The 24,607-nt window shown below is 44.8% G+C and overlaps 2 protein-coding genes across 4 annotated transcripts; both read left to right on the top strand.

Moving 5' to 3' along the window:
* Positions 1–3,781: 3,781 nt before the first annotated feature.
* TREM2 (triggering receptor expressed on myeloid cells 2) lies at positions 3,782–8,459 on the top strand. Of its 2 annotated transcripts, XM_003266299.4 has the most exons (5): positions 3,782–3,919; positions 5,345–5,695; positions 7,074–7,164; positions 7,892–8,085; positions 8,178–8,450. In XM_003266299.4, exons 1-5 carry the CDS (start codon positions 3,790–3,792, stop codon positions 8,192–8,194), a joined length of 783 nt encoding a protein of 260 aa, XP_003266347.1. In that variant the 5' UTR covers positions 3,782–3,789; the 3' UTR covers positions 8,195–8,450. The 2 variants fall into 2 exon arrangements, with proteins under 2 accessions (XP_003266347.1, XP_003266349.1); XM_003266301.4 differs by lacking the exon at positions 7,892–8,085 and having other exon boundaries at positions 8,178–8,459.
* A 4,147-nt stretch (positions 8,460–12,606) lies between these two features.
* TREML1 (triggering receptor expressed on myeloid cells like 1) lies at positions 12,607–17,719 on the top strand. Of its 2 annotated transcripts, XM_003266302.2 has the most exons (6): positions 12,607–12,704; positions 12,859–13,191; positions 15,579–15,681; positions 16,072–16,160; positions 16,666–16,718; positions 17,061–17,719. In XM_003266302.2, the coding sequence occupies exons 1-6, from the start codon at positions 12,662–12,664 to the stop codon at positions 17,373–17,375; spliced, it is 936 nt and encodes a 311-aa protein (XP_003266350.1). In that variant the 5' UTR covers positions 12,607–12,661; the 3' UTR covers positions 17,376–17,719. The 2 variants fall into 2 exon arrangements, with proteins under 2 accessions (XP_003266350.1, XP_003266351.1); XM_003266303.2 differs by lacking the exon at positions 16,666–16,718.
* Positions 17,720–24,607: the final 6,888 nt, after the last annotated feature.

Genomic DNA, 24,607 nt, shown 5'->3' with positions numbered 1-24,607 from the left:
GGCACATGAATGAATGCACACATTGGTGAGTGATGAAGTTTAGATGTAATGACAGAAGGACATAAACTCTGTGCCCAGATGTGAGGTGGAAGGTATCTCTGAACTCAAATTTAGCAAAGGGAAAAGAAGAATCCTGTGCTTGGGAGCGGGGGTGGTGCAGAACTGTTCCCGTGCTCAAATATGAGGATCGAGGGAACAGGAAAATTAACACAAGCTTAAAGAAGAGCCTTTGATGTACATGTGCTGTGAGTATTTGGTAAGGATTTCTTGATGCCTTCGCTTTTCCATGAGGTTTAAAGACCTCTTCCTCACGTGGGAAGGAGTGGGGACAAGGGGTCAATATGCAGCTTAAATGGACCAGAAAGTAAGATAAAAACTTATGGAGCTTATGAGTTATGCTTCTGCCTAGGAAACAGAAAGCTAGAATCACGTAAAATAGCACCCCAAATCATAAAATATTTAGGTAGAAATTTAACAATATATGTGCACTATTTGTATGCTGGAAACTGAAAACACTGATGAGAGAAATCATAGAAGAAAAAAATAAATGGACAGCTGAACTGTGTCCATGGCTTGGAACACTCAACAGTGTTGTCTATTTCCCTCCAAAACTAAACCATAGAGTCAATGCAATCTCAACTGAAAGCCCAACAGATTTTTGGGGGTGAGAAGAAGAGGATTAGAAATCCACAAGCTGATTTTAAATTTTACATGGCAAAGCAAAGTAACTAGAAGAGTCAAAACCATTTTGAAGAACCACTGTTTGATTTTAAGACTTACCGTAAAGCTACAATAAGTTATCAAGACAGTGTGATATTGGAGAAAGAACAGACATACAGATCAATGGAAAAGAACAGTCAGAACTAGACCTACATGTCAATTGATTTTCAACAAATATACTAAGGTAATTCAATGAAGAAAAGAAAGTCTTCTCCACAAATTATGCTAGTACAATTGGACATCCATATGTTGAAAAAATTGCAAAGTGCATCTTATACCACATGCAAAAATTAATGAAAAATGAATCATAGACCACAATGTAAACCTGAAACTATAAAACTTCCAATGGAAAACATAGGAGAAAATATTTGTGACTCTGAGGTAGGCAAACTTTTTAACAGAGCACAGAAAAGCACAAATTGTAAAAAGAAAAATCAAGGAATTGGACTTCATCAGCAATAACATCTATCCATTTAGGCTGGGTGCAGTGGCTCACACCTGTAATCCCAGCACTTTGGGAGACCGAGCCAGGCAGATCACCTGAGGTCAGGAGTTTGAGACCAGCCTGGCCAACGTGGTGAAACCCTGTCTCTACTAAAAATACAAAAACATTAGCCAGGCATGGTGGCAGGTGCCTGTAATCCCAGCTACTCGGGAGGCTAAGGCAGGAGAATCGCTTGAACCTGGGAGGCAGAGGTTGCAGTGAGCTGAGATCTCGTCATTGCACTCCAGCCTGCGTGACAAGAGCAAAACTCTGTCTCAAAAAAAAAAAAAAAAAAAAAAGATGCTGCAGATGCTGCTAATGCTGCTAAGGAAATGAGGAAAAAAGTTACAAACTAGAAGAAAATATTTGCAAATCACATATCTGATAAAGGACTGCTATCCAGAATATAAAGAATTTTCACAGCTCAATAATAATGATAATAATAAACAATTAAAAATGGACAAAAGTTTTGAACTAATACTTTGCTGAAGAAGGTACAGATGGCAATAAACAATAAAAAGATGTCCAATATTGTTACTCACTAGAAAAATACAAGTTAAAATTGAACGAGACATCACCTTAGACCTATTAGAAAGGCTTTTTAAAACCTGACAATATTAACTATTGACAAGGATGTAAAAATGGTACAGCCTCTTTGGAAAAGACTTCGGCAGCTTTTATAGACTTAAACATACACTTACATGTGACCCAGCAGTCCCATTCTTAGGATTTTATACAAGGGTAATAGAAACATATGTTCACACAAAATATATGTACATGAATGTTTATAGTGGCTTTATTTACAATTGTCCCAAGCTGGAAACAACTCAAATGTCCATCAGCGGGTGAATGAATATGCTACTTGTGGTTCAACCATAGAATGAAAGATGGTTTAGCAATAAGAAGGAATACATTCTTGAGAAGTGCAACTTCATGCATGCTGAATTTATTCTGATGAGTGAATGAAGACTAACCCAAGAGGGTACATATTGTATAATTCCATGTCTATGACATTTTAGGAAAGGCAGGAAGCTACAGAAACAGATGTCAGCTCAGCAGTTGCCAGGCCCTGGATTGGAGAGAGAGACTGGCTAAAATGGGCACAAGGGCTCTCGCTTGAGCTAAATGAAACTTTCTATATCATGGTATTGTGTTACGTAGACATGCTGATAGTGGTGGTTGTTACAGAGTTGCATGAGTTTGTTAACATTAATACAACTAGACATTTGAAAGGGGTAAATTTTTGTATATGTAAATTATGGGCCAATAAACCTGACTTTTAGAAAAAGACCCTAGAAGAGTACCTACAGAGTGATCTTCAGGCAGCCTCAGACTTCAGCCCCCAGGCCCTTGGGGCAAGGCCGGGCAGTTGGCCCTTTGAGTGGAGGCCTGTCTTCTCCTCACTATGAACTCCCCATCTCCAAGCACATTCCCTGTCCATAAGTTAGATGCACAGTAAATATGAGTAAATAAATGAATAAAAGAACAAATAAGTGAGTGTTTGCAGGAAACTAAAGTAGACCCTGATAATCTACAGGCTCCTGTAGGCTTCTCCAGCCTCCTCTGCCACTCCCAGCACAACTCCATTTCCCACTCCTAGAATTGCCTCAAGCCTCCCCCATCCAATCCCCGACTCACTGGGCCATTTCACACCTTTGTGCCTTTACACATGTGGGTCCCTGTCCTTGGATCACCCTTCATGGGAACCTGTATGTGTAGAAAACACACCCCTAACCCCAGAACTCTGGGAAATATCCTGTCCTGTCCTGTAGGATAGGATGATCAGGAGTTCAAGCACGTGTGTGCACAAAATAAACACCAGTGTGAGCATGTGTGCACAGGAGACACCCAACAGTTCCAAGAAGGCTAAACTTGGACAGAAAATTCCAGGTGGGAGAAAAAATTCTCTGTCTTACGGACAGCCCATTTCCCTTTTCCCTTCTAACTAGGATAATGGTAATAGTTAATATTTGTTGAATACTGTGTGTCAGGCCCTACTGGAAAGCACTTTACCTGTAGGAACCATATGGTGCTCCTGATAACTCTTTGCGCTATCATTATTCCCACTGTATAGATCAGGGTACCGACACAGGTAGGTTTTGGATGTGTGGTTATACACCCAGAAAGTCAGGAAGTCTGGCTCCAGAGCTGTGTACTTAACTGCTGCCACACTACAGGAATGATGCCCTGGGGGGAAGAACTAAGAGGGGCTGGGTGAGGGTCCTGGCTTCTAAGGGCACAGCTGTTCTCCAACTCTTGCAAGGCTGAAACCAGAAGACGGCGGGCATTGCAGCTGGTGGAGGGTCTGAATACAGCTGTGAGGATAGTGATCCCTGGGCTAGGCTCTGCAAGAAAACTGAGCAGTGCAGGGCCTTACCAGCCCCAGCCATCTGGGGGCCATCCTGGCTGGCACCAGCAGGAGGGTGGGCTGGCTTCTCAGAGGTCTGAGAGACTCAGCCTCCTTCTGCCAGGGCTGCAGTGGCCGACTCCTCCTCCCCTCTGCCCCCACCCTGCACCGCCTCCAGACCCCAGTCCTGACTATTGCTTAATCCCCAGGAGCCCAGTTCCTGTGGGCAGCGCCTGACATGCCTGATCCTCTCTTTTCTGCAGTTCAAGGGAAAGATGAGATCTTGCACAAGGCACTCTGCATCTGCCCTTGGCTGGGGAAGGGTGGCATGGAGCCTCTCCGGCTGCTCATCTTACTCTTTGTCACAGGTAGGATCCCCTCCGTGCCCTGCGATGCCTTCTTTCCCTCACTTTGAGCATGTGGTTGGGGAGCGGGTGGTGGGCCCTGGGGTGAATTATGAAGGCGGTGGCAGTCCTCAGCATGCCTGAGTGCCCTGTTCTGCACTCCTCTCCTCCCCACCCTGTCCATATTCTTCACACCCTCCTTCCCTCCCCAGTATCAAAACCCACCCTCAGACTCTTCCTGCATGTGGACATGTAAGGGGCTGGTGGACTCTGGTTGCACTGGAAGGGAAGGAGTGCTAACAGTGGCATCCCAGGCACTAGCTGGCAGTTGGGGGAAGCTTTGGGGGGCACTGGGACTGGTAATAGCCTCTGAAATTATAAGCCACTAGTTATGAGCCCCTACAGTTATAAAGGAGGAAAGAACCTGAGGATGTTCATCTGCATCTTTGGGGCACTCTCTTCCCTGCTCTGGAGGTCCCCTTGTCCTCAGCTCTTGATGGGAGGTGAGGAGCCTAGAGATTTCCGTCACTGAGTTGGAGGGAATTGACACACCAAATTTTTGTACACAATTGCTTCTTCCCACTGAGGGAAGTGCACCTTTTGCTCCCCCAGAGCATTGGACAAACCTGGGCAAGAGGAGAGATGGTGCCAAATGGAGTCTTGTTCCTGCAGCTTCTTGGATGGTGGTCGGGGGGAAGGTGGGGTTCTGAGGCATGGATGGGAGGTGGTAAGATGGGAGAGGGCCACTGCCCATCTGGTCTCTCTAGTTCCAAAAGGCAGGCCACCAGCTTCCCAGTCCTATCTTTCAAGCCTCTGTCACAGTAATGGTTAAAGATGGCAGGCAACAGAGGACTAAGAGAGGAGAAGTCAAAGCAGGGGGCTCTGGGGGCTGCCTCAGCAACAGGCTGGTGCTCTAAGCCCATCTCCCCCGCCCTAAGGAGGGTTCCCAAAATAGCAGCCTCATGTCTCCCCCAAAATATCTCCGAGACGGGTCCTTCCTGAAAGGGGAACAAAGCCGCAGAAATAGGGAAGCTGGAAGCTAAAGGTCAGGAAAGTCGGTACCAATGTGGGCGGCTGCAGAGCAAGCAAGAGTGGCAGGGCAGGGAGAGCCTGCTCCAGGCCAAGAGGAGAGGTCCTAGTTCCAAATGATGGCAAAGAGATGTGCAGAACAGAACCGGAGGGGGTTTTAAGACCAAGTATCTCCAGAATAGACCCAGAGAAGGTCAGTTACTTCTCCAAGGAGGCCCAGCAAGAGCAACAGTGAGAAAACCAAACCCAGGTCCCAGGTTTCCTGGTTCCCAATTTCCCACAAGCACATGCTGTGCCACCTGCTCCCAACTTGTATAAGAACCTTCAGGGCAGGATTTTTGTCTGTTTAGGTCACTGCACAGAGCAAGTGCTCAATGCATATTTGGTAAATGAAGGAGTGAATGAATGTCTCCTCCCCAGAGCTGTCCGGAGCCCACAACACCACAGTGTTCCAGGGCGTGGCGGGCCAGTCCCTGCAGGTGTCCTGCCCCTATGACTCCATGAAGCACTGGGGGAGGCGCAAGGCCTGGTGCCGCCAGCTGGGCGAGAAGGGCCCATGCCAGCGTGTGGTCAGCACGCACAACTTGTGGCTGCTGTCCTTCCTGAGGAGGCGGAATGGGAGCACAGCCATCACAGACGATACCCTGGGTGGCACTCTCACCATTACGCTGCGGAATCTACAACCCCATGATGCGGGCCTCTACCAGTGCCAGAGCCTCCATGGCAGTGAGGCTGACACCCTCAGGAAGGTCCTGGTGGAGGTGCTGGCAGGTGAGTGGGCAGTGGCTGCCTCTCTGGCCTGCCCCTGTTCCAGGCCTCATGTTTTGGGTGTCTGTGTGCAGAACCACCCGCTGGGCTCTCAGGGATCCTGGGAAAACCCATCGTATGGGTCTCATCTCCCTACTCAGGGCTACCAAGGATAGTTGTGCAGGTTGCTCACTGCACAAGGGGGCCAAAATCCAGCCCGGATTCCTTTTGCCAGACTGTGTTCCCTGGTGCAGAGCTGCATCACCTGCAAGAAGGGCACCTTTCTCTGCTTTGCATTAAGGCACTCTGTGAACTAGCCTGGCCTTGGCCCTGCTTGCCCAAACAGCTTTATCCATTTCCATCCAGTTAGCATGTGAACATGATAGGAGGTCCTTAAAGAGGAGGAGGAGATTAATTTATTCCCTCACCAACCAACCAATGGCCCTATCAACGTAAGTGAAGCACCAACCTGGTGCAGAAAATCACCCCTAGAAAGGAACACTGCTTGTGCTGGGCAATGTGCTTCACTTCTCTGGGCCTCCATTCTCTCATCTGTAAATGGAGAGGGTGGTGTCTGTCCTGCTGACCCCACAAGGTTCCCATTTGTGGGGGGGGGGGTGTTGGGGGCAGGGTGTGACATGTGCTCCAAGCCTCCTGCTACTGAACTGTCTTGGGATCGTCACTCCAGGTGTGAATAGGTGGGCCAAGGTGTCTCCTTTCCACCCCCGAGCTTTGCGCAGGTACCACCCTCCAGGAAGGCCTTCTGCTTGAGTCTCCAGAACACAACTGTGTCCCCAAAGGAGAACAAATCTGGGGCTACAGAGGCCTCTTCTGACTCTCCTCTTTTCCAACTCCTTCTCCCAGTATGGCTCTTTACCATGGAAATGAGGTCAGGAGTAGTATTTGCCTGACGTGGGGAGGCCAGGAGAGACTGCCAGTCATAGACACAAACCCCACCTCCACCACTTTTCTAAGGATGGCGGGTGGCAGTGAACTCCCTTAGCCAACTCCCAAGAGGGAGACAGAAAAATAAAAGTAACCCATAGCTTGTGTAGACAGCTTGGCAGTTTAGATAGGATTTTCAAGTACATCCATGATTGTATTTGCTCTTCTTAGCCCCTGTGCAGAAGGAGGGGGGCATTGCAGTTACTGAGCTCCGATGAGGTGCTGGATACTGCACAGTGGTGCCCTCACAGAATCCTGGCAACCCTGCTATTAAGGAAGTGTTCCTAACTGCCCACTTTATAAGTGGGGAAATTGAGGCTTATGGAGTGTAATGACTTGATCCACATAGGACCAGTGCCCAGGGGACCTCACCCCACCCATAAAGGTTCTCCTGCCAAGGTTCTCCCCCTGCCTCGAGGAGGAAGGGGCTGGAGGCTCATGGCTCTGCCTCCCATAGACCCCCTGGATCACCGGGATGCTGGAGATCTCTGGGTCCCCGGGGAGTCTGAGAGCTTCGAGGACGTCCATGTGGAGCACAGCATCTCCAGGTACAGCGATGGGTCTTTCCTAAAACCCGTGGGCAGACTTCCACCCTGCAGAGCCCCACAGGGGGTGGGGGCTGGGCATCCTGAACTACAAATTGCAAGGCAACTAGAGCCTGAAGGGCCCTGGATGTGTCTTATCTAAACACCCCTCCACCAGCTGCTACATGTTAAGTTAGTTAGTGTGACTGTGTCAGTTGTTCATTTATTGGAAGACTTCTATAATGCTTTGTAAAGAGCAGCTGCTCTACGACTCCTGAATATCAGCTCCCGCCCCTCCCCTGGCAGCCCCCAGACATCCCCATAATTCAGCAACAATGAACGTTTTAGTACTTTAGTACAAAGCTAAGACCCCCAGATCTCTGCTTCATTGGTAGGACCAGAATCAGTTCTGACTGGTCCATGCCTGTGTACTGGTGTTTAAACATTGCTCATATAACCACATGTGTGTACACACCAACACCCATGGCATAGCATTGTATACAGAAGAAAACTGCTCAGTGAGGGAAGGTGGTGTGTTTAAGTGTACTCAGCAGGTTAGTGGCAGAGCATGCCTAGAACTCAAGTCTCTTGACTATGGGCTCTCAAAGCTCCAAAAAGGCCCATCCCAGGGATGGTGCTGGGTGGGGTGTGCTGAGGTCCTAGAAGCTCCTTGTTTCTCCCCATTCCCTGAGAGAAGATTCTAATCTGTAGGCCATCTCAAGGCTCCCATCTGCCCTCTTGTCTCTCCAAGGAGCCTCGTGGAAGGAGAAATCCCCTTCCCACCCACTTCCATCCTTCTCCTCCTGGCCTGCATCTTTCTCATCAAGATTCTAGCAGCCAGCGCCCTCTGGGCTGCAGCCTGGCATGGACAGAAGCCAGGGACACATCCACCCAGTGAACCGGACTGTGGCCATGACCCAGGGTATCAGCTCCAAACTCTGCCAGGTGGGCTTGGAGAGCACAGCCATCAAGGGTGGACTGGGCAGGGATGGGAGGCGGTGCTGAGAGGGGCCACATGAGTCCCTGGACTATTGCAGGGCTGAGAGACACGTGAAGGAAGATGATGGGAGGAAAAGCCCAGGAGAAGTCCCATCAGGGTCCAGCCCAGCCTGCATACTTGCCACTTGGCCACCAGGACTCCTTGTTCTGCTCTGGCAAGAGACTACTCTGCCTGAACACTGCTTCTCCTGGACCCTGGAAGCAGGGACTGGTTGAGGGAGTGGGGAGGTAGTAAGAACACCTGACAACTTCTGAATATTGGACATTTTAAACACTCACAAATAAATCCAAGACTGTCATATTTAGCTGGATAGTTTTGGTGTCATGAAAGTCTCATTTTCTTCCACAGGGGTAAGAAAATGAATTTGGATGAGAAAAAGATAAGAGATCTTGCTTCTTGAGGCCTAGGACCATAGGATACCACATCCCTCCATTCTCACAGGCTCCAATCAGCCAGTCAGTTTTTTTCTTCTCTCTCTTCCCTTTCCTAGATCTGATTGGCAAGTTCTGCCTCCTCCTCTGGGGTTTCTCTAGCATCCAGTCTTCCTCTCCTCTCCTCCCCAGCATTCACCCTCTCCATCAGCTTCCCCTGGATTATGGGACCTCCCTGCCCCAAGGCCCCCTCCAGCTGACTCAGTTCCTCCCCACCAAGGTCAACTCCTGGCAGACTCATCCATTCATCTCCTTAGAACTCTGTTTTCATCATATCACTTCCCCTTCGGAGAAATGACAAGGGCTTGATAATGTACAGCATATCAAACTGGGAACTGATGGTTCAAGCCCCTCATCATATAGAAGGGAAACTGAGGCTCAACAAGGGAAAGGAACTTATCCAAAATCCCCACCCAAAATCCCCAGTAGAGGCTGGAAATCCAAATTTCACTTGGCATTCAAGGTGCTCTTTCCTCTGACTTACTCCTGCTTATTTATTCAACAAGTATTAGTTTGAGCAACCAGTCTGTGGCGAGTACTATTCTGAACACTGGAATACAACAGTGGACAAAAGAGGCAAGAGTTGTGCCCACACAGAGGTCACTTTAGTGGAAGGAGAGGAGACAGACAATGCACACAGTAAATAAGTCAATCTGATCACCTGTTAGAGGCAAAATGTGCTGAGGAAAAAATTAAAATCAAGCAGAGTTAGGAGTATGGGTGTGCAGGAGGGACAGGGGATGATACCATCTTAAATGCAGAAGCCAGAAGGTGCCATTTGAGGAACACTGGAAGGAGGCCAGGAAGTGAGCCATGAGGACATCACAGTGAGTATTCAGGGCTGAGCGAACAGCCAGGGCAGCTCGTGCAACCCCATCTCTCTCGTCAACACACACACCACCCTGGCCAAGACTCATGCGGAAACCGGGAGGAGACTCCCCTGAGGGTGAGCTGCAGGGGAAAGAAGAAGTGAGTCGGCCATATGCTTGGACTCTCTGGACTGGGCCCCAGAGAAGTGGATGCCCAGGATCCCCTGTGGCCATAGCTCACATGGCTGCCTTGCCACCTAACCTGTGCTTGGGCACCTAAGGTTTAAAGCACTAGGATGGAGCCCCTGGCATGGCCCTCATGTTCCAGCCTCACTTCAACATGTCACTCCCCTGGTCCCAGCTGTGCCCCAACCCTGCCTTGTCCACTCCCAGTGTAAGCTGCTCCACTGGCTCCCTGCCCTGGAGCCTTGGGATTCTGTCCAGCCTGTGTTCCCATGGCCTCCCTGGCTCAGGGGCACATTAAACTTCCTCATTGTGTCCTGGGGCAGCACCCCCTTCCTATAGATCTGGGGCACAGGTAGCACAAAGTATGAGCCGAGCCCAAACTGCACCTTCTCCACCTACCTCCTGCCCCAGTTGTGGGCACCAGTGCCGATGAAATGGCCTGGGAGGCTCCCCACAGCCTGCCTCGTGCTCCAGGATAGTGGCTGCCATCAGCCCCAGCCCAGAATCAGGCTTTCCTCCTCATGGGAGCTTGGCCTTTTCTCTTTCCTTCTCTGCTGTGTCAGAGACATTCCCCTCTGGATTGGAATCACCACAGGCTCCCCTGCCTCACACTCTCTGGGAGCACTCTGGACTGAAAGGAAGTGAGGCCATTTGGCCTCAAATTTCAACTCTGCCTTATTAAGACACCTTAGGCAAGCTCCTCAATCCCTCTAAACTCCAGTGCCCTCGCTTGTAGAATAAATAAACAAAACAACCACTTCCCCTACTTTGCAAGGTTTTTGTGAGGTTGAAAGAAATAACATTTGTGGCTGGACGTGGTGGCTCACGCCTGTAATCCAGCACCTTGGGAGGCTGAGGGGGGTGGATTACTTGAGGCCAGGAATTCAAGATCAGCCTGGCCAACATGGCAAAACCCTGTCTCTACAAAAAAAAAAAAAAGAAAGACAAAAATTATTCAGGCATGTGGTGCATGCCTCTAGTCCCAGCTACTTGGGAGGCGGAGGCAGAGAATTGCTTGAATCCAGGAGGCCAAGGTTGCAGTGAGCCAAGATTGCGCCACTGCACTCCGGCCTGGGTGACAGAGTGAGACTGTCTCAAAAGAAAAAAAAAAAGGAAAGAAATAACACTGTGAAGGTCCTTGGCCAGGCGACTGGCACATAGTAGGTCCTCAGTAAACACTGGTTTCCTCCATCTAATGCCCAGCAACATGATGCCTCCATGAAGGCCAGGATCTTGCCTGGTCACCTCTGTCCCAGCACGCAGCAGTGGACCATATGCAACACTTAGTCCAGTGTTGCATACAGTTCACCTCTTCACACAACACGCCCGGGTGGCTTGTTAGTATGAAAATAACTTTCTTATAAGGAAATCAAAGAAAGCCTGATATGCATTGGCAAGACAGACGTAAGCACATCACCAACTAGGGTGACCCGTCCTGGTTTGTTCAGGGCTTTTTCAGTTTTTGCACAGAGAGTCCCAAGAAACCACTCAGTCCCAAGCAAAAAGGGCAAGTTGGTCACCCAATCTCCCACTTCCACAAGGCCCAGCTTAACACATTAACTGGTTTTCTCAAGCTCCTGCTCCCAGTTTCCCATTCCTCACTCCCTTGTTCCCAAAGGAAGGAAGGAAAAAGAGGAAAAAAGGAGGTGAGACGGGAGGAGACGGGAGTGAGGGAGAATGGCCTTTCCAGGCCCTTTTCTAGGTTTTACCCTCCAGATTAGGGCAATACGCCCCTCCCACCCATCCCCAGCTGCTGTAGTCCCTCTGACCACTGGTGCTTCCCCTGTGTCTGAGGTCAGATAGTTTATTAGGTTTATTACTCATACTTTGTCCCAGTTCCCCGAGCCCAATTCCACAGGGCAACATGAATGAGAGCCAGGTACCTCCTGTACAGGCAACGAGTTTGGATCACAGGAGAGAAACCCCCAAATTATGAGACTTGGAGTTTATATAGAGAATCTGGTATATCTTCCTCTCTGGAAGAGAGAGAGAGAGAGAGAGAGAAACCTTTACTCTGGAATGTAAACAGATCTCCGGTGAAGAAGAGGAAGAATGCTAGCAAATCTCTGGACGTTGCACTCAAGGTATGTTTGCTATTCAATCACCCTTCAACAAAACTTGGCCAATACCCTTTGCACAGAAGGACTAGAACATGCAGCAATGTGAAAATATTCGTGAAGAATTGTCTTCCAACAGAGAAGATAGAGCATTCATGAAATAAAAATAGTATGCCAGAATTTAAAAATGCTCAAAGAATAAGGAATATCTTGTCTTGTAAATTAAAAATATTAAAAAATAACATTTTAAAAGACAAAAATAGAAGGATGGAAGAAAATGAGGAAATCTCCTTGAAGGCAGAACAAAGGAGACAAAAAGATGGAAAATGAGAGAGAAAAGATATAAAAATGAGATGAACACACAACATTTAATCATCAACAAGTTAAGGAGTTGCAGCAAAATGGAAGGGGAGAAGAAAATGGACACGTAATTATCAAAGAAAGAATTTGTTTCCCAGAACTGAAGAATGTGGATCCAGATGGAAGGGTTCTAGAGTGTCCAGGACAATAAATGAAGAAAGACCCAGTCCAGGGCACAGGATCAAGGTGAAACTTCCTGTTTGAGGTTGTACTGCATACAACCTCCTAAAAGCTTGGATGGTGGTGGGGCATTCCCAAAGAATTGAGAGTGAGAATGGCATTGGGTGAGGTGCAGGGCACTCTACCTTCCTCCTTCACAGCTGTGCACCCTCAGATTCTGTATTAGGAAGATCCTGAAGATCATCTTTCCTCTTTCTCTCTTGTCCTCCAATTGTCACAATCCTCCCGTCTCACCCCTTAGCTGGGCCCCAGCCCCTGCAGGCTTCTAGCTTTCTTTGGGTCTTCTCATCCTGTCTTGCCCATCCTTACCCTCAGGGCAGTTCCTGAGCACTGAGCCAACCAGGGCTTGGAAGAACTCCCTTTCCCCACCCCTGGATGTGCCCATCATTTCCTTTCTCCCACCCCACGTGACTGTCTGAGGCAGATGTTTCCTGCCCTCAGGAGAATGCTGCATCAGTGCCCAGGCAAGCCCAGGAGTTGACATTTCTCTGCCCAGCCATGGGCCCCAACCTGCTCTTGCTGCTGCTCCTGGGACTAGAAGGTAAGGTTCAGGAGGAGCTGCAGCTCCGGGCCCCATATACTCAGCCCATGCCCAGGAGTAACGTGTTATTGTGAATGCCACACCCATACCAGCAGCTGGGCTGGGAGGTGCTCCCAGCTCCTGCCCCAAATTCTCACCTCCTTTCCTTCCCTAGGTCAGGGCATAGTTGGCAGCCTCCCCGAGGTGCTGCAGGCACCCGTGGGAAGCTCCATTCTGGTGCAGTGCCACTACAGGCTCCAGGATGTCAAGGCTCAGAAGGTGTGGTGCCGGTTCTTGCCAGAAGGGTGCCAGCCCCTGGTGTCCTCAGCTGTGGATCGCAGAGCTCCAGCGGGCAGGCGTACGTTTCTCACAGACCTGGGTGGGGGCCTGCTGCAGGTGGAAATGGTTACCCTGCAGGAAGAGGATGCTGGCGAGTATGGCTGCATGGTGGATGGGGCCAGGGGGCCCCAGATTTTGCACAGAGTCTCTCTGAACATACTGCCCCCAGGTGAGTTATCCTAGGCCAGCTACCACCCCTTGGACCTACCCTCCCCACCCCCACCTATTGCCAGGGCTCTTGGGTTCTTGAGAAGTGGGGGCCCCTTGGGAGGAGGCATTCCGAGGAGATATCCTCTTGACAGCTCTGCAGGGAGCGGAAACCAAACTGGGTGGGAAGTCTGAGATAAATCAGCTGAAAACCATCCCTTTCCCCCTTCCACACTACTGCGCTTCCCCACAGGAAGGCATGTTCTTCGCACCCCAGGGACTTGGCCTCTTCTTCCAGCATTTTCAACATACTTGATGCTAACTTATTTTTTTAATTAGAAATATTTTAAACAATGTTGAATCTGAGTGTATAAAACCAGAATTAATTTTTGTAGCTTCCAGTGTTTTATTCCTGTAATAGTGGGCTTGACGGCTTAAGAATTATGGAATTCATACCTTAATTAATTTTATAAGTCTTCACAGGGCATCTAGTATGTCTCACCTACAAGCAGGTACATTCAGTTCCTGAACAACTTCAACTCCTTTCGTTTTAAAAATGGAAAAATGTGATTAATATTTTAAGCCAATATTCTTGACCCTATTTTCAGTATTAAAGACACTGTTTTTGCAGGTTTCATTCCCACAGCCCATAACTTTTCTAGTATATAAGCATTTGTTAAAATAAAATTTTAAAATATTAAAAACGGGTTTTTTTTTAAGAAAGATAGGATGTTCTAAAACTAAAAAATGGTCAGTTACCTGAAGCACAGACAGCCACTCCTTTTCTTTTATGGATACTGGCCATTTTTTCACCTTTAGGTCTTCCTTTTCTCAAGTATTTTATGCCCAATCCCCAAATAATAAAATTAAGTAGAGCATTTTCCCTTCCCTTGTTTTTTATTTTGTTTCATTTTGTTTTGTTTGAGACAGGGTCTCACTCTGTTGCCCAAGCTGGAGTGCAGTGGCACTATTGGCTCACTGCAACCTTGGCCTCTCAGGTTCAAGTGATTCTTGAGTCTCAGCCTCCTGAGTAGCTGGGACTACAGGTGCCCACCACCATGCCCAGCTAATTTTTGTATTTTTAGTAGAGACGGGGTTTTATCATGTTGGCCAGGCTGGTCTTGAACTCCTGACTTCAAGTGATCCGCCCGCCTTGGCCCCCCAAAGTGCTGGGATTACAGGCATGAGCCACCACCCCTGGCCCCTTCCCTTGTTTTTTTTCCATCTAAATAAGAGGGTAGACTATGTTGTCATTAGAATCCTTCTCATCTCAAGCCTTTGGTTATTGTTTTATATTATAAATATATTGTTAATCCTTGTCATCCTTTGCCCTCCTCATTCCTTGACACTCTGAGTTACTAAATTCAGGTTCTAACTCCCTAAAAGTCAAATTGTGACAAGATGAGACTCCCTGGGAGGAGGGTCAGGGAGGCAGGGACCTGGGTCCCCGACCTGCTGCCATGGGGCAGGTGCTGTGGAAGATGATGTTCAGGCAGGCAGGTGGCGCATAGCATCCAGAGATGATGTGGCTTGCAGCTCAGGCAAGCATTTAGCTTCAGAGAAGGTGGTCAAAGGCAGCCTAATGGGCACCAGGAGGGCAGGACATGTGCCACAGCAACCCCAGTTCCTGGTGTGGCATAGGATGGGGAGTAGGAATGGTGAATCTCTCAAGAACAAGGCAAGGCCCCATTCCAGTCAGTCTGAAAGGACTGGCCAGGTTCCTAAGACAAGTCTCCAGGCCCAGAGAAACCAACCCCAAGTCCTGCAGCCAGAAGTCAAACACATCATATGGGTAACAGAAGCCTTGTCCTCAAACTGAGTCTCAGAATCCCAGCAAGCCTCTCAGCAAGGGTCAGTTGGTTAGTGTTGCATCACATGAGGGCCCACCCAGATTTCCTTCAGTCCTGAGGGCAGAGCTTGGACTGGGGTTGCAGGGTTGCAGGTATGTGAGGAGGCCCCATTTAAGACCCATGAGATCCAGGAGCTATGTCACCATTGAGGATGAGAACTGGAGAAACCTATTCGGGTGGGAAGGAGAGGTGGGTACAGATCATCCAGTAGGTGTTTTTACACAGACTGAACAGCTTGATAAGGCCAGAGGGGTGAGGGGTAGAGCAGGTAAAAGGGAAGAAATGCAGCGGGAAGATGGGGGGAGCTGCTGGTAGAGGGAAAAGTGGGTGTAGTCACAACCAGGTAAAGACATAAAGAGCCAGTGTCATTTCCTGATCTGTGGAGTGACAGGCCCCTAAAGAACATCCCAGCCTCCCCTTTCTGTGTTTCTTCCTGGGGTCCTCTCCTTCCTTGGCTCCACTCCTCCAGTCCCTCAGACCTCAACAGGATATTGAAGGCTGCCCATATGGGCATGCACTCAGTAAATGTTTCCTTCTGACTCCGTTCCTGGCCTGACAGAGGAAGAAGAAGAGACCTATAAGATTGGCAGTCTGGCTGAGAACGCATTCTCAGACCCTGCAGGCAGTGCCAACCCTTTGGAACCCAGCCAGGATGAGAAGAGGTACTGATAAGATTGGATTTGGGAGGCCAGGAGAAGGGTGGTGGTGGAGACAATGACTTATTTAGAGCTCCAAACTAAATCGAAGGGGAAAACCTATGATTCTTCCCACCTCTGGTGAACTTCGGGACAGACAGACAGACAGACAGACAGATAGACAGATACATACTTCTCTGTCCTGGGTCAGCAGTGGTCCCTTCCTGCTGGTGATTCTTTAGCCAGGATACCTTAATAAGTCCCTCTTCTGCCCTACCTCAGTCAGCTCCCCTCATTCTATTTCATCTCCCTCTCCCAACCAAGAATGTAACCCTTCTGTCACTGCTCCAGGGCTCCTGGCCAGCAGCTCCCCACGGGCTTCAGGTCTAAGCCTGTCTATCCCTTTCTGTTCCTCAGCATCCCCTTGATCTGGGGTGCTGTGCTCCTGGTAGGTCTGCTGGTGGCAGCGGTGGTGCTGTTTGCTGTGATGGCCAAGAGGAAACAAGGTAGGTGGCTATCTTCCTATCTCAGCCTGGCCCTACCATTCCAGTATCAACCAGTTGTGCAGATGAGGCCAGGAGTCTAGATCCAATCCCCCTACAAATGGATTTGCCTGGGCTTAAGTCTCAAGGCCCCCATATCCTAGAATTCCCAAGGCTGAGGGATGGAGGGGAGGGAAGGAGATTCAATGGGAGCAGTCTGCGGAAAGACAGGAATTAGAAAGGGTAGGGCAATGCAATGGGAGGAAAGGCATTGGAGAAGGTGGGGAAAGGGTCTCAGGAGGTAGGCTGAGTGCTGAGGTGGGTTGAAGGGAGCTCTGGAAGCAGTAAGTAGGTGGGGAGATTTACGGCAGGCTGGGGAGATGGCAGGGGTAAAGGTTTGGTGGTGGGAGTGGGGAAGGTGAGTCTGCAGTAGTGAAGAGGTTTCAGAGGCTTCTGAAGGAAGGGAGTGAGGGAAGGGCTCTGAGCCAGCCCCGAAAGCAGACTATGCTGCTGTTGTCTGTCCTGCCAGGGAACAGGCTTGCTGTCTGTGGCCGATTCCTGAGCAGCAGAGTTTCAGGCATGGTAAGAGGCCTCTGCAGGCCCGCAGCCAAATTCCCCAGACTTTCCATTCATCTCACTCACTGAGAGGTCCTAGGATGATGGGTTGGAGAAAGGACTGGGACCTAGTTGGGGTCCAAACCCTTTTCCTAAATGCTGTAAACTTGACACTAATGGTCTCCCTTGGCATCCCACCCTCCCAGATTTGAGGAGAAACTTGGGGCTTGAAAATCTTTACAATGAAGCCCTCTTGCCCTCTGACATACTCAGGATTCAAGAGATAGATCTACTGTGGTCCTGGGCTTCCCACCAAAGGGAGTTCTGGGGCAGAGGGAGGCATTCCTGATTTACCTGCTTTTGTTACAGAATCCCTCCTCAGTGGTCCACCACATCAGTGACTCTGGACCGGCTGGTGCATTGCCTTTGGATGTACCACACATTAGGCTCGACTCAGAACCTTCATTTGACAATACCACCTACACCAGCCTACCTCTTGATTCCCCATCAGGAAAACCTTCACTCCCAGCTCCATCCTCATTGCCCCCTCTACCTCCTAAGGTCCTGGTCTGCTCCAAGCCTGTGACATATGCCACTGTAATCTTCCCAGGAGGGAACAAGGGTGGAGGGGCCTCGTGTGGGCCAGCCCAGAATCCACCTAACAATCAAACTCCATCCAGCTAAGCTGCTCATCACACTTTAAACTCATGAGGACCATCCCTAGGGGTTCTGTGTATCCATCCAGCCAGCTCATGCCCTAGGATCCTTAGGATATCTGAGCAACCAGGGACTTTAAGATCTAATCCAATGTCCTAACTTTACTGGAGAAAGTGATGCTCAGACATGACTGAGATGTCTTGGGGAAGACCTCCCTGCGCCCCACTCCCCCACTGGTTCTTCTGCCCTTACACACTGGCCTAAATAAACCCTAATAATGATGTGCAAACTCTTAATGGCTGAATGGGAAAGGAAACTGCCCAAGTTTGACTAATTGCTTGGCCTGAGAACGGAAAAGACTCTGGTCTAAATTTTGTGCTGTATGATCTCCTGTCTCTCGTCAGTGGGGAAATGGTTTCCTTCCCTGGTCAGAACACTACAATGCAGTTTGATTCAAGGGACGCTGAAAAGTCTTCTTCAAAAGTATTTTTTGCTTATCTCATGATGCCTCCAAGTATAGATTCATTTGCTTGAGTCAAGGAAGCTCTTCTCCTTTCTGCTCTGCACCTTGTGAATATGTGACATGATGTGAAAGCATATGATAGGGTGGGGGTGGTGTTAAGTTAATGATAAGTTAAAAGAGACCCAGGACAAATGGTGTGTGAGAAATGGGACTGGAAAGAAATAGGAATAAGGACAGAAATGGAAATAGACACCAAGTCTGTTCCCTGGCAGGACAAAGGATTTTCAAGCATCAGAAGACCTTTACAGACATCAGTCTTACCAGAGCTGGCTGTCTCTTAACTAGGTGGTCATTTGGTAGGACTGTTTCCTTTGGTCTAAACTCTGGAGCCTGGGAAGGGCCCCATGGAGAAATGAACTGAGGGGAGAGAAAAGGGAATGGTAAGGGAATGGCCATGGTCAAGAATAAATGAAAGCTAGTCCAGGCTAGGGGGTGAAAGAGCCTTTAAGGACTTGCCAGAATTTCTTCTGAAACTGTTCAATTTGAAAATATAGCCATTCCTCCATACCCATGGGTTCTGTATCCATAGATTTAAGCAAGCGTGGATCAAAAATATAGAAAAAAAGAAATATTAGATATTTCTTTAAATATTGGAAAAAAATGGTTATGTCTGTACTTAACATGTACAGACTTTTTCCTTGTCATTATTCCCTATACAATACAGTATAACAACTATTTATATAACATTTATATTGCATTAGGTATTTTAAGTAATCTAAAGATGATTTAAAATATATGAGGAGATGTGTGGTTATATGCAAATACTACACCATTTTATAAAAGCGACTTGAGCATCCATGGATTTTGGTATCTCCAGGGGTTCTAGAACTAATCCCCTACAGATACTGAGGGATGTATAAATTTGCCCATATTGGGATGAAATGCTTAGTAACCCAGTCTTGTTACAATCGCAAATAGCTAGGCATAAAGAGGTTTTCACCATCTGGAGGGGGCCTAAGCTTAGCTTAAGCACCTCAGGAAGAAGGACAAGCGGTGTGCCCTGGGCTCCAATTTGCCCACCAATCAACTAATGACTAGGGACTGCCTGCTGGGGAGTGGAGAGGTGGCAGAAAAAAGGGCAGAATAAAGACTAAAAAGAACCCTCTGGAAAAACTCGCCATGGTCTAAATATATTTAGAGCTTTTTAGAACATGACAGAAGTAAAAAGTGTATTTTTACTTTTGAGTACAAAGGAAAATACTAAGAAAGATAACAATCAATTGAGTGGGGAGGAAGAGGAAATATAAAAATTCCATCATTGATCATGATAGGAAGTCTATGAATACCAACCAAAGTCATAGTTGTAAAAGTAACTTCTAGGATGAAAATACTGCCATTCAAAATTTTAGAGTAAGAAACACATGCAATATAAAGCAAAGCAAATGCAGGCAACATGGTGAGATGACCTCCTTATATCAGAACCTTTGGAATTCAGTTAAAGAAGTGCTTAGAGGAAAATTCACACTCTTAACAATTAAGCATCTTACTCAAACAGTTAATTTTAAAAGAGAAAAACAATATAACTAATACATAAAAGAACAGATTCTTTGAAATAAAATGAAATTAAAGAGACACTGTTAGGCAACTTAAGAAGAGTGAAATCAAAAATGACAAAGGAGAAATAACACAAAGACAATGAAAAAAATAATGAGAGTATTTTGTGCCAAAGCTGGGAGTATTGATGGAATGGGAATGATGACAAACGGACCTGAAATAACTTTTTTGGTTGAAATGTTCTGTATCATGATTGTGCTAGTGATTACATAGGTATATATATTTGTCAAAAACCTATCACTAAAATGGGTGCATTTCCCTATATGTAAATACTATTTTGATAAAGTTGGCCTAAAAAATAGTTGAAAGACTGTTGAGGAATAGTTAAAATAATTTTAGAGAGAAAAGAGCCCTTTAAAGAATGAACCAAACTCAGAAGCCATAAAAGAACTCATACATTAAAACTGATACATGGCAGAGTAAGAACCTTTGAAAATTCTCTCCTCCAAAAAGCAACAAGAAGGCCGGGCATGGTGGCTCACACCTGTAATCTCAGCACTTTGGGAGGCTGGGGCAGGTGGATCACCTGAGGTCAGGAGCTTGAGACCAGCCTGGCCAATATGGTGAAACCCCATCTCTACTAAAAATACAAAAATGAGCCGGGTGTGGTGGTACATGCCTGTAATCCCAGCTATTCAGGAGGCTGAGGCAGGAGAATTGCTTGAACCCAGGTGGTGGAGGTTGCAGTGAGCCGAGATTGTGCCACTGCACTCCAGCCTGGGTGACAGAGCAAGACTCTCTCTCTCTCAAAAAAAAAAAAAAAAAAAAAAGCAAAAAGAAACAAGAAAACTGGCAAATATATTCAGAATCAACTTTTTCAGAACTCTGGAAATTAACCAAAGACTTGCATCAATAGAGGGAATGTTTACTTAAGAAAAATGTCTTTCTCCCTGTCTATCTGATTTAAAAGAGAACTTCATGGAGTAACAATTATAAATCTAAAGTTAAAATTATCTGTTTAACAAAACAGAAGGTAGTTGATGAAGAGAGGAAAAAAGACATAAGACAAATAGAAAACAAATAAAATGGCAGGCATACATCTAACTTTATAGTAATTACATTAAATGTAAATGGATGAAACATTCGAATTAAAAGGCAGAAATTGGCAGAATGGATTAAAAGCACATGATCCAACTATATGCTGCCTATAGGAGAAAAACTTTAGATTAAAAAACACAAGTTGGTTGAAAGTGAAAGAGTATAAAAACATATACCATGAAAAGTAGCTAAAGAGAGCTGGAATGACTGTAAGAATATCGGGCGAAATAGAGTTAAGACTAAAATTGTTACTAGAGACAAAAAGGACATCTTATAATGATAAGAAGGTCAATCCATCAAGAAGATACTACAATTATAAATACATATGCACCTAACTATAGGGTTTCAAAAAATGTGAGGCAAAAACTGACAGAATTAAATGAAGAAATAGAAAATTCAACAGTAATAGTTGGAGACTTCAATATCTCACTTTCAAAAGTGGATAGAACAAGTAGACAGAAAATCAGCAAGGAAACAGCAGACATAAACAACTCTATAAATCAACTAGACCTAACAGACATTTATAACACACTCCACCCAACAGCAGTAGAATACATATTCCTCTCATGTGTACATGCAGCATTCTCTGGGATACACTATATATTAGACCATAAACAAGTATCCATAAATTTAAAAGCATTGAAATTAGACAAAAATATGTTCTCTTACCATAATGGAATAAAATTAGAAATTAGTAACAGAGGTAAATTTTAGAAATGCATAAATATGTAGAAATTAAACAACATACTTCTAAATGACAGCCGTGTTAAAGAAGAAATTACAAGGGAAATTAGAAATACTTTGAGATAAATAAAAATATAAACACAATATACCAAAATTTATGGGATGTAGCAAAATCAGTGCTTAGAATGAAACTTATAGCTTTAATCACCTACATTAAAGAAGAAGATCTCAAAACAGCAACCTAATCTTTTACCTGAAGCAACTAGACAGAAGAGCAAGCTAAAATCAAAGCAAGCAGAAGGAAGAAAGTAATAAAAATTAGAACATAAATGAATGAAATGAAATAGAGAACAGAAAAATAATAGAGAAAAATCAACAACACCAAGAGTTGGTTCTTTGAAAAGATCAACAAAATTGATAAACTTTTTAAGCTAGACTAGCCAAGAAAAAAAAAAGACTCAAATCAGTAAAATAAAGAATGAAATTGGAGGGAGAACTACTGGCATTAAGAAATGAAAAAGGATTATAAAGGAATACTATGAGCAATTGTATATCAACAAATTAAGATAACCTAGGTGAAATGAACAAATTACTAGAAAGACACAAATTACTGAAACTGACTCAAGAAGAAATAAAAAATTGATCTATAGCAAGTAAAGAGGTTAAATTAGTAATAAAAAAAACTCACAATGAGAAGCCCAGGCCCAGATGGCTTCACTGGTGAATGCTACCAAATATTGAAAGAATTTTAAAACCTACCCTTTACAAATTCTTCTAAAAAATAAATGAGAAGAGAATGCTTCCTAACTCATTCTATGAGGCTAGTATTACCTTAATCCAAAAAACAGACAAAGAAATCACAAGAAAACAAAAACAAAAACAAACACACTATAGACTAACATCCTTTATCAATGGAGATGTAAAAATCTTCAACAAAATACTAGCAAATATAATATAGTAACAAATAAAAAGTATTATACACCATGACAAAGTGGGATTTATCCCAGGAATGCAAAGTTGATTTCACATACAAAAATCAGTCAATATGATATTATACCATATTAATAGAACAAAGGACAAAAACCACATGGTCACCTCAACAGATGCCAAAAAAGCATTTGACAAAATCTGACACCATATCATGTCAAAAATACTCAACAAACTAGGAACAGAAGGGAATTTCCTCAAGATGATAAAGGCCATCTATCAAAAGCATATAGCACACTTAAAGGTGAAAGACTGAAATCTTTCCCCCCAAGATTGGGAACAAGACAGGAATATTCACTCTTCACCACGTTTATTCAACATTGTACTAAAGGTTCTAAGAAAGAGAAATTAGGGAGGAAAAAGAAATAAAAGGATTCCAGATTAGAAAGAAAGAAAACCATCTATTTTTAGATGACATGATCTTGTATATATAAAATCCTAAGGAATCTAAAAAAAAACTTAGATCTAGTAAGTTCGGCAAAGTTTCAGGATGCAAAATCAATACACATTCTCTAACTTGTCTGGGAAAAAAGAAAAATATATACATACGCAAAAATCAGTTGTATTTCTATATACACTTGCAATGAATAATTCAAAAATGAAATTTAGAAAACAATTCTACTTATAATACTACCAAGAAGAATATTATATTTAGGCATAAATATAACAAAAGAAGACTAATATTTATACATTAAAATGACAAAACATTATTGAAAGAAATTAAAGAAGACCTAAATATATGGAAAAGATATCCCAGTTTCATGGATCAGAGGACTTAGTATTGTTAAGATGGCAATCCTTCCCAAATTATTCTATAGATTTGATACAATCCCTATCAAAATTACAGTTGTCCTTTTGGCAGAAATTGATGAGCCAATCCTAAAATTCATATGAATAGCCAAAACAATTTTGCAGAAGAAAAGTAAAGTTGAAGGATTCACACTTCCTGATTATAAAACTTACTATAAAGCTACAATAATCAAGACCGTACGGTACTGGCATAAGGATAGACATATAGACCAATAGAATAAATGGAGAGGCCAGAAATAAACCCATTCATTTAAGATCAACTGATTTTCAACAAGGGTGTCAAGACAATTAAACGAGTGAAAGAATATTTTTTTAAAAAACAAATGGTGCTAGGACAACTGGATAGCCACATGCAAAAGCATGATTTTGTAACAAGACCTCACATGATATAAAAAATTATCTCAAAATAAATCAAAGACCTACATATCAAAGCTAAAACAAAAAAGTCAAAGAAGAAAACATGAGTAAATCTTTGTGACCTCAGATTAGTTGATAGTTTCTTAGATACGACACTTAAAGCACAAGGATCCAAACTAAAAAATAGATACATTGACTTCATCAAAACTAAAAGCTTTTGTTTTGCAAAATGATTCCATCATGAAAGTGGAAAGACAACTCACAGAATTGGAGAAAATATTTGCAAATCAAATCCAATAAGGGTCTAGTATGCAGAATATATTTTTAAAACTCATAAAACGCAGCAATAAAAGGCAAAAACTCCAATTAAAAAATGGGCATATAATTTGAATAGACATTCTCCAAGAAGATATACTAGTGTCCAGTAAGCTCACGAAAAGATGCTCAACATCATTGGTTACTAAGGAAATATAAATAAAAATCATAAGATACTACTTCATACCCACTAGGATAGCTATAATAAAAAAGACAAACAAAAACAAGTGTTGGCTAGGCTGTGGAAAACTGGAAGCCCCAATCATTGCTGGTGAAAACGTAAAATGGTACAGAGGCTTTGGAGAACAGTTTGACAGTTCCTCAAAAAGTTAAACACGGACTTTCTGTATGACCTGACAATTCCTGGAAACGCCAAGATAGGTATATACGCAAGAGAATTGAAAGCCTATGTTCACACGAAAACTTGTACATGAATGTTTACCATAGCATTATTTATAACAATAGTTAAAAACTGGAAACAACCTAAATGTCCATCAACTGATGAACAGATAAACAAAATGTGGCATCATGTGTCACAATGTGATACAATGGAATGTTACCTGGCCATAAAAAGCAACCCTACACCATAAATGAACCTTGAAAACATTATGCTAACTGAAAGAAAAGGCCATGTATAATAATTCCATTTATATGAAATGTCCAGAATAGGCCAATCTTTAAAGACAGAAAATATATTAGTGGTTAACAAAGATTAGGGGAAGGGGAAATGTGGAGTGACTGCTAATGGGACCGGAGTTCCTTTTTGGGGTGATAAAAATGTTCTGGAATTAGACAATGGTGATGATTGTTACAATCTTACAAATATACTATAAAGCACCGAATTGTATACCTTAAAAGGGTGAATTTTATCTTAATAAAAAAAGTGCCAAAAGGGAATGGTAAAAAAAAAAAAAAGGATGAAGTAGTGCAGGGTGTTATTACCTATCACCACCATTTGTGGGAAAGAAGGATGCAGTAACTACTATTGCTT

This window comes from Nomascus leucogenys, chromosome 17, assembly GCF_006542625.1.
Source record: "Nomascus leucogenys isolate Asia chromosome 17, Asia_NLE_v1, whole genome shotgun sequence".
Classification (NCBI taxonomy): Eukaryota; Metazoa; Chordata; class Mammalia; order Primates; family Hylobatidae; genus Nomascus; species Nomascus leucogenys.
This window is presented reverse-complemented; position numbering and strand designations above follow the sequence as displayed.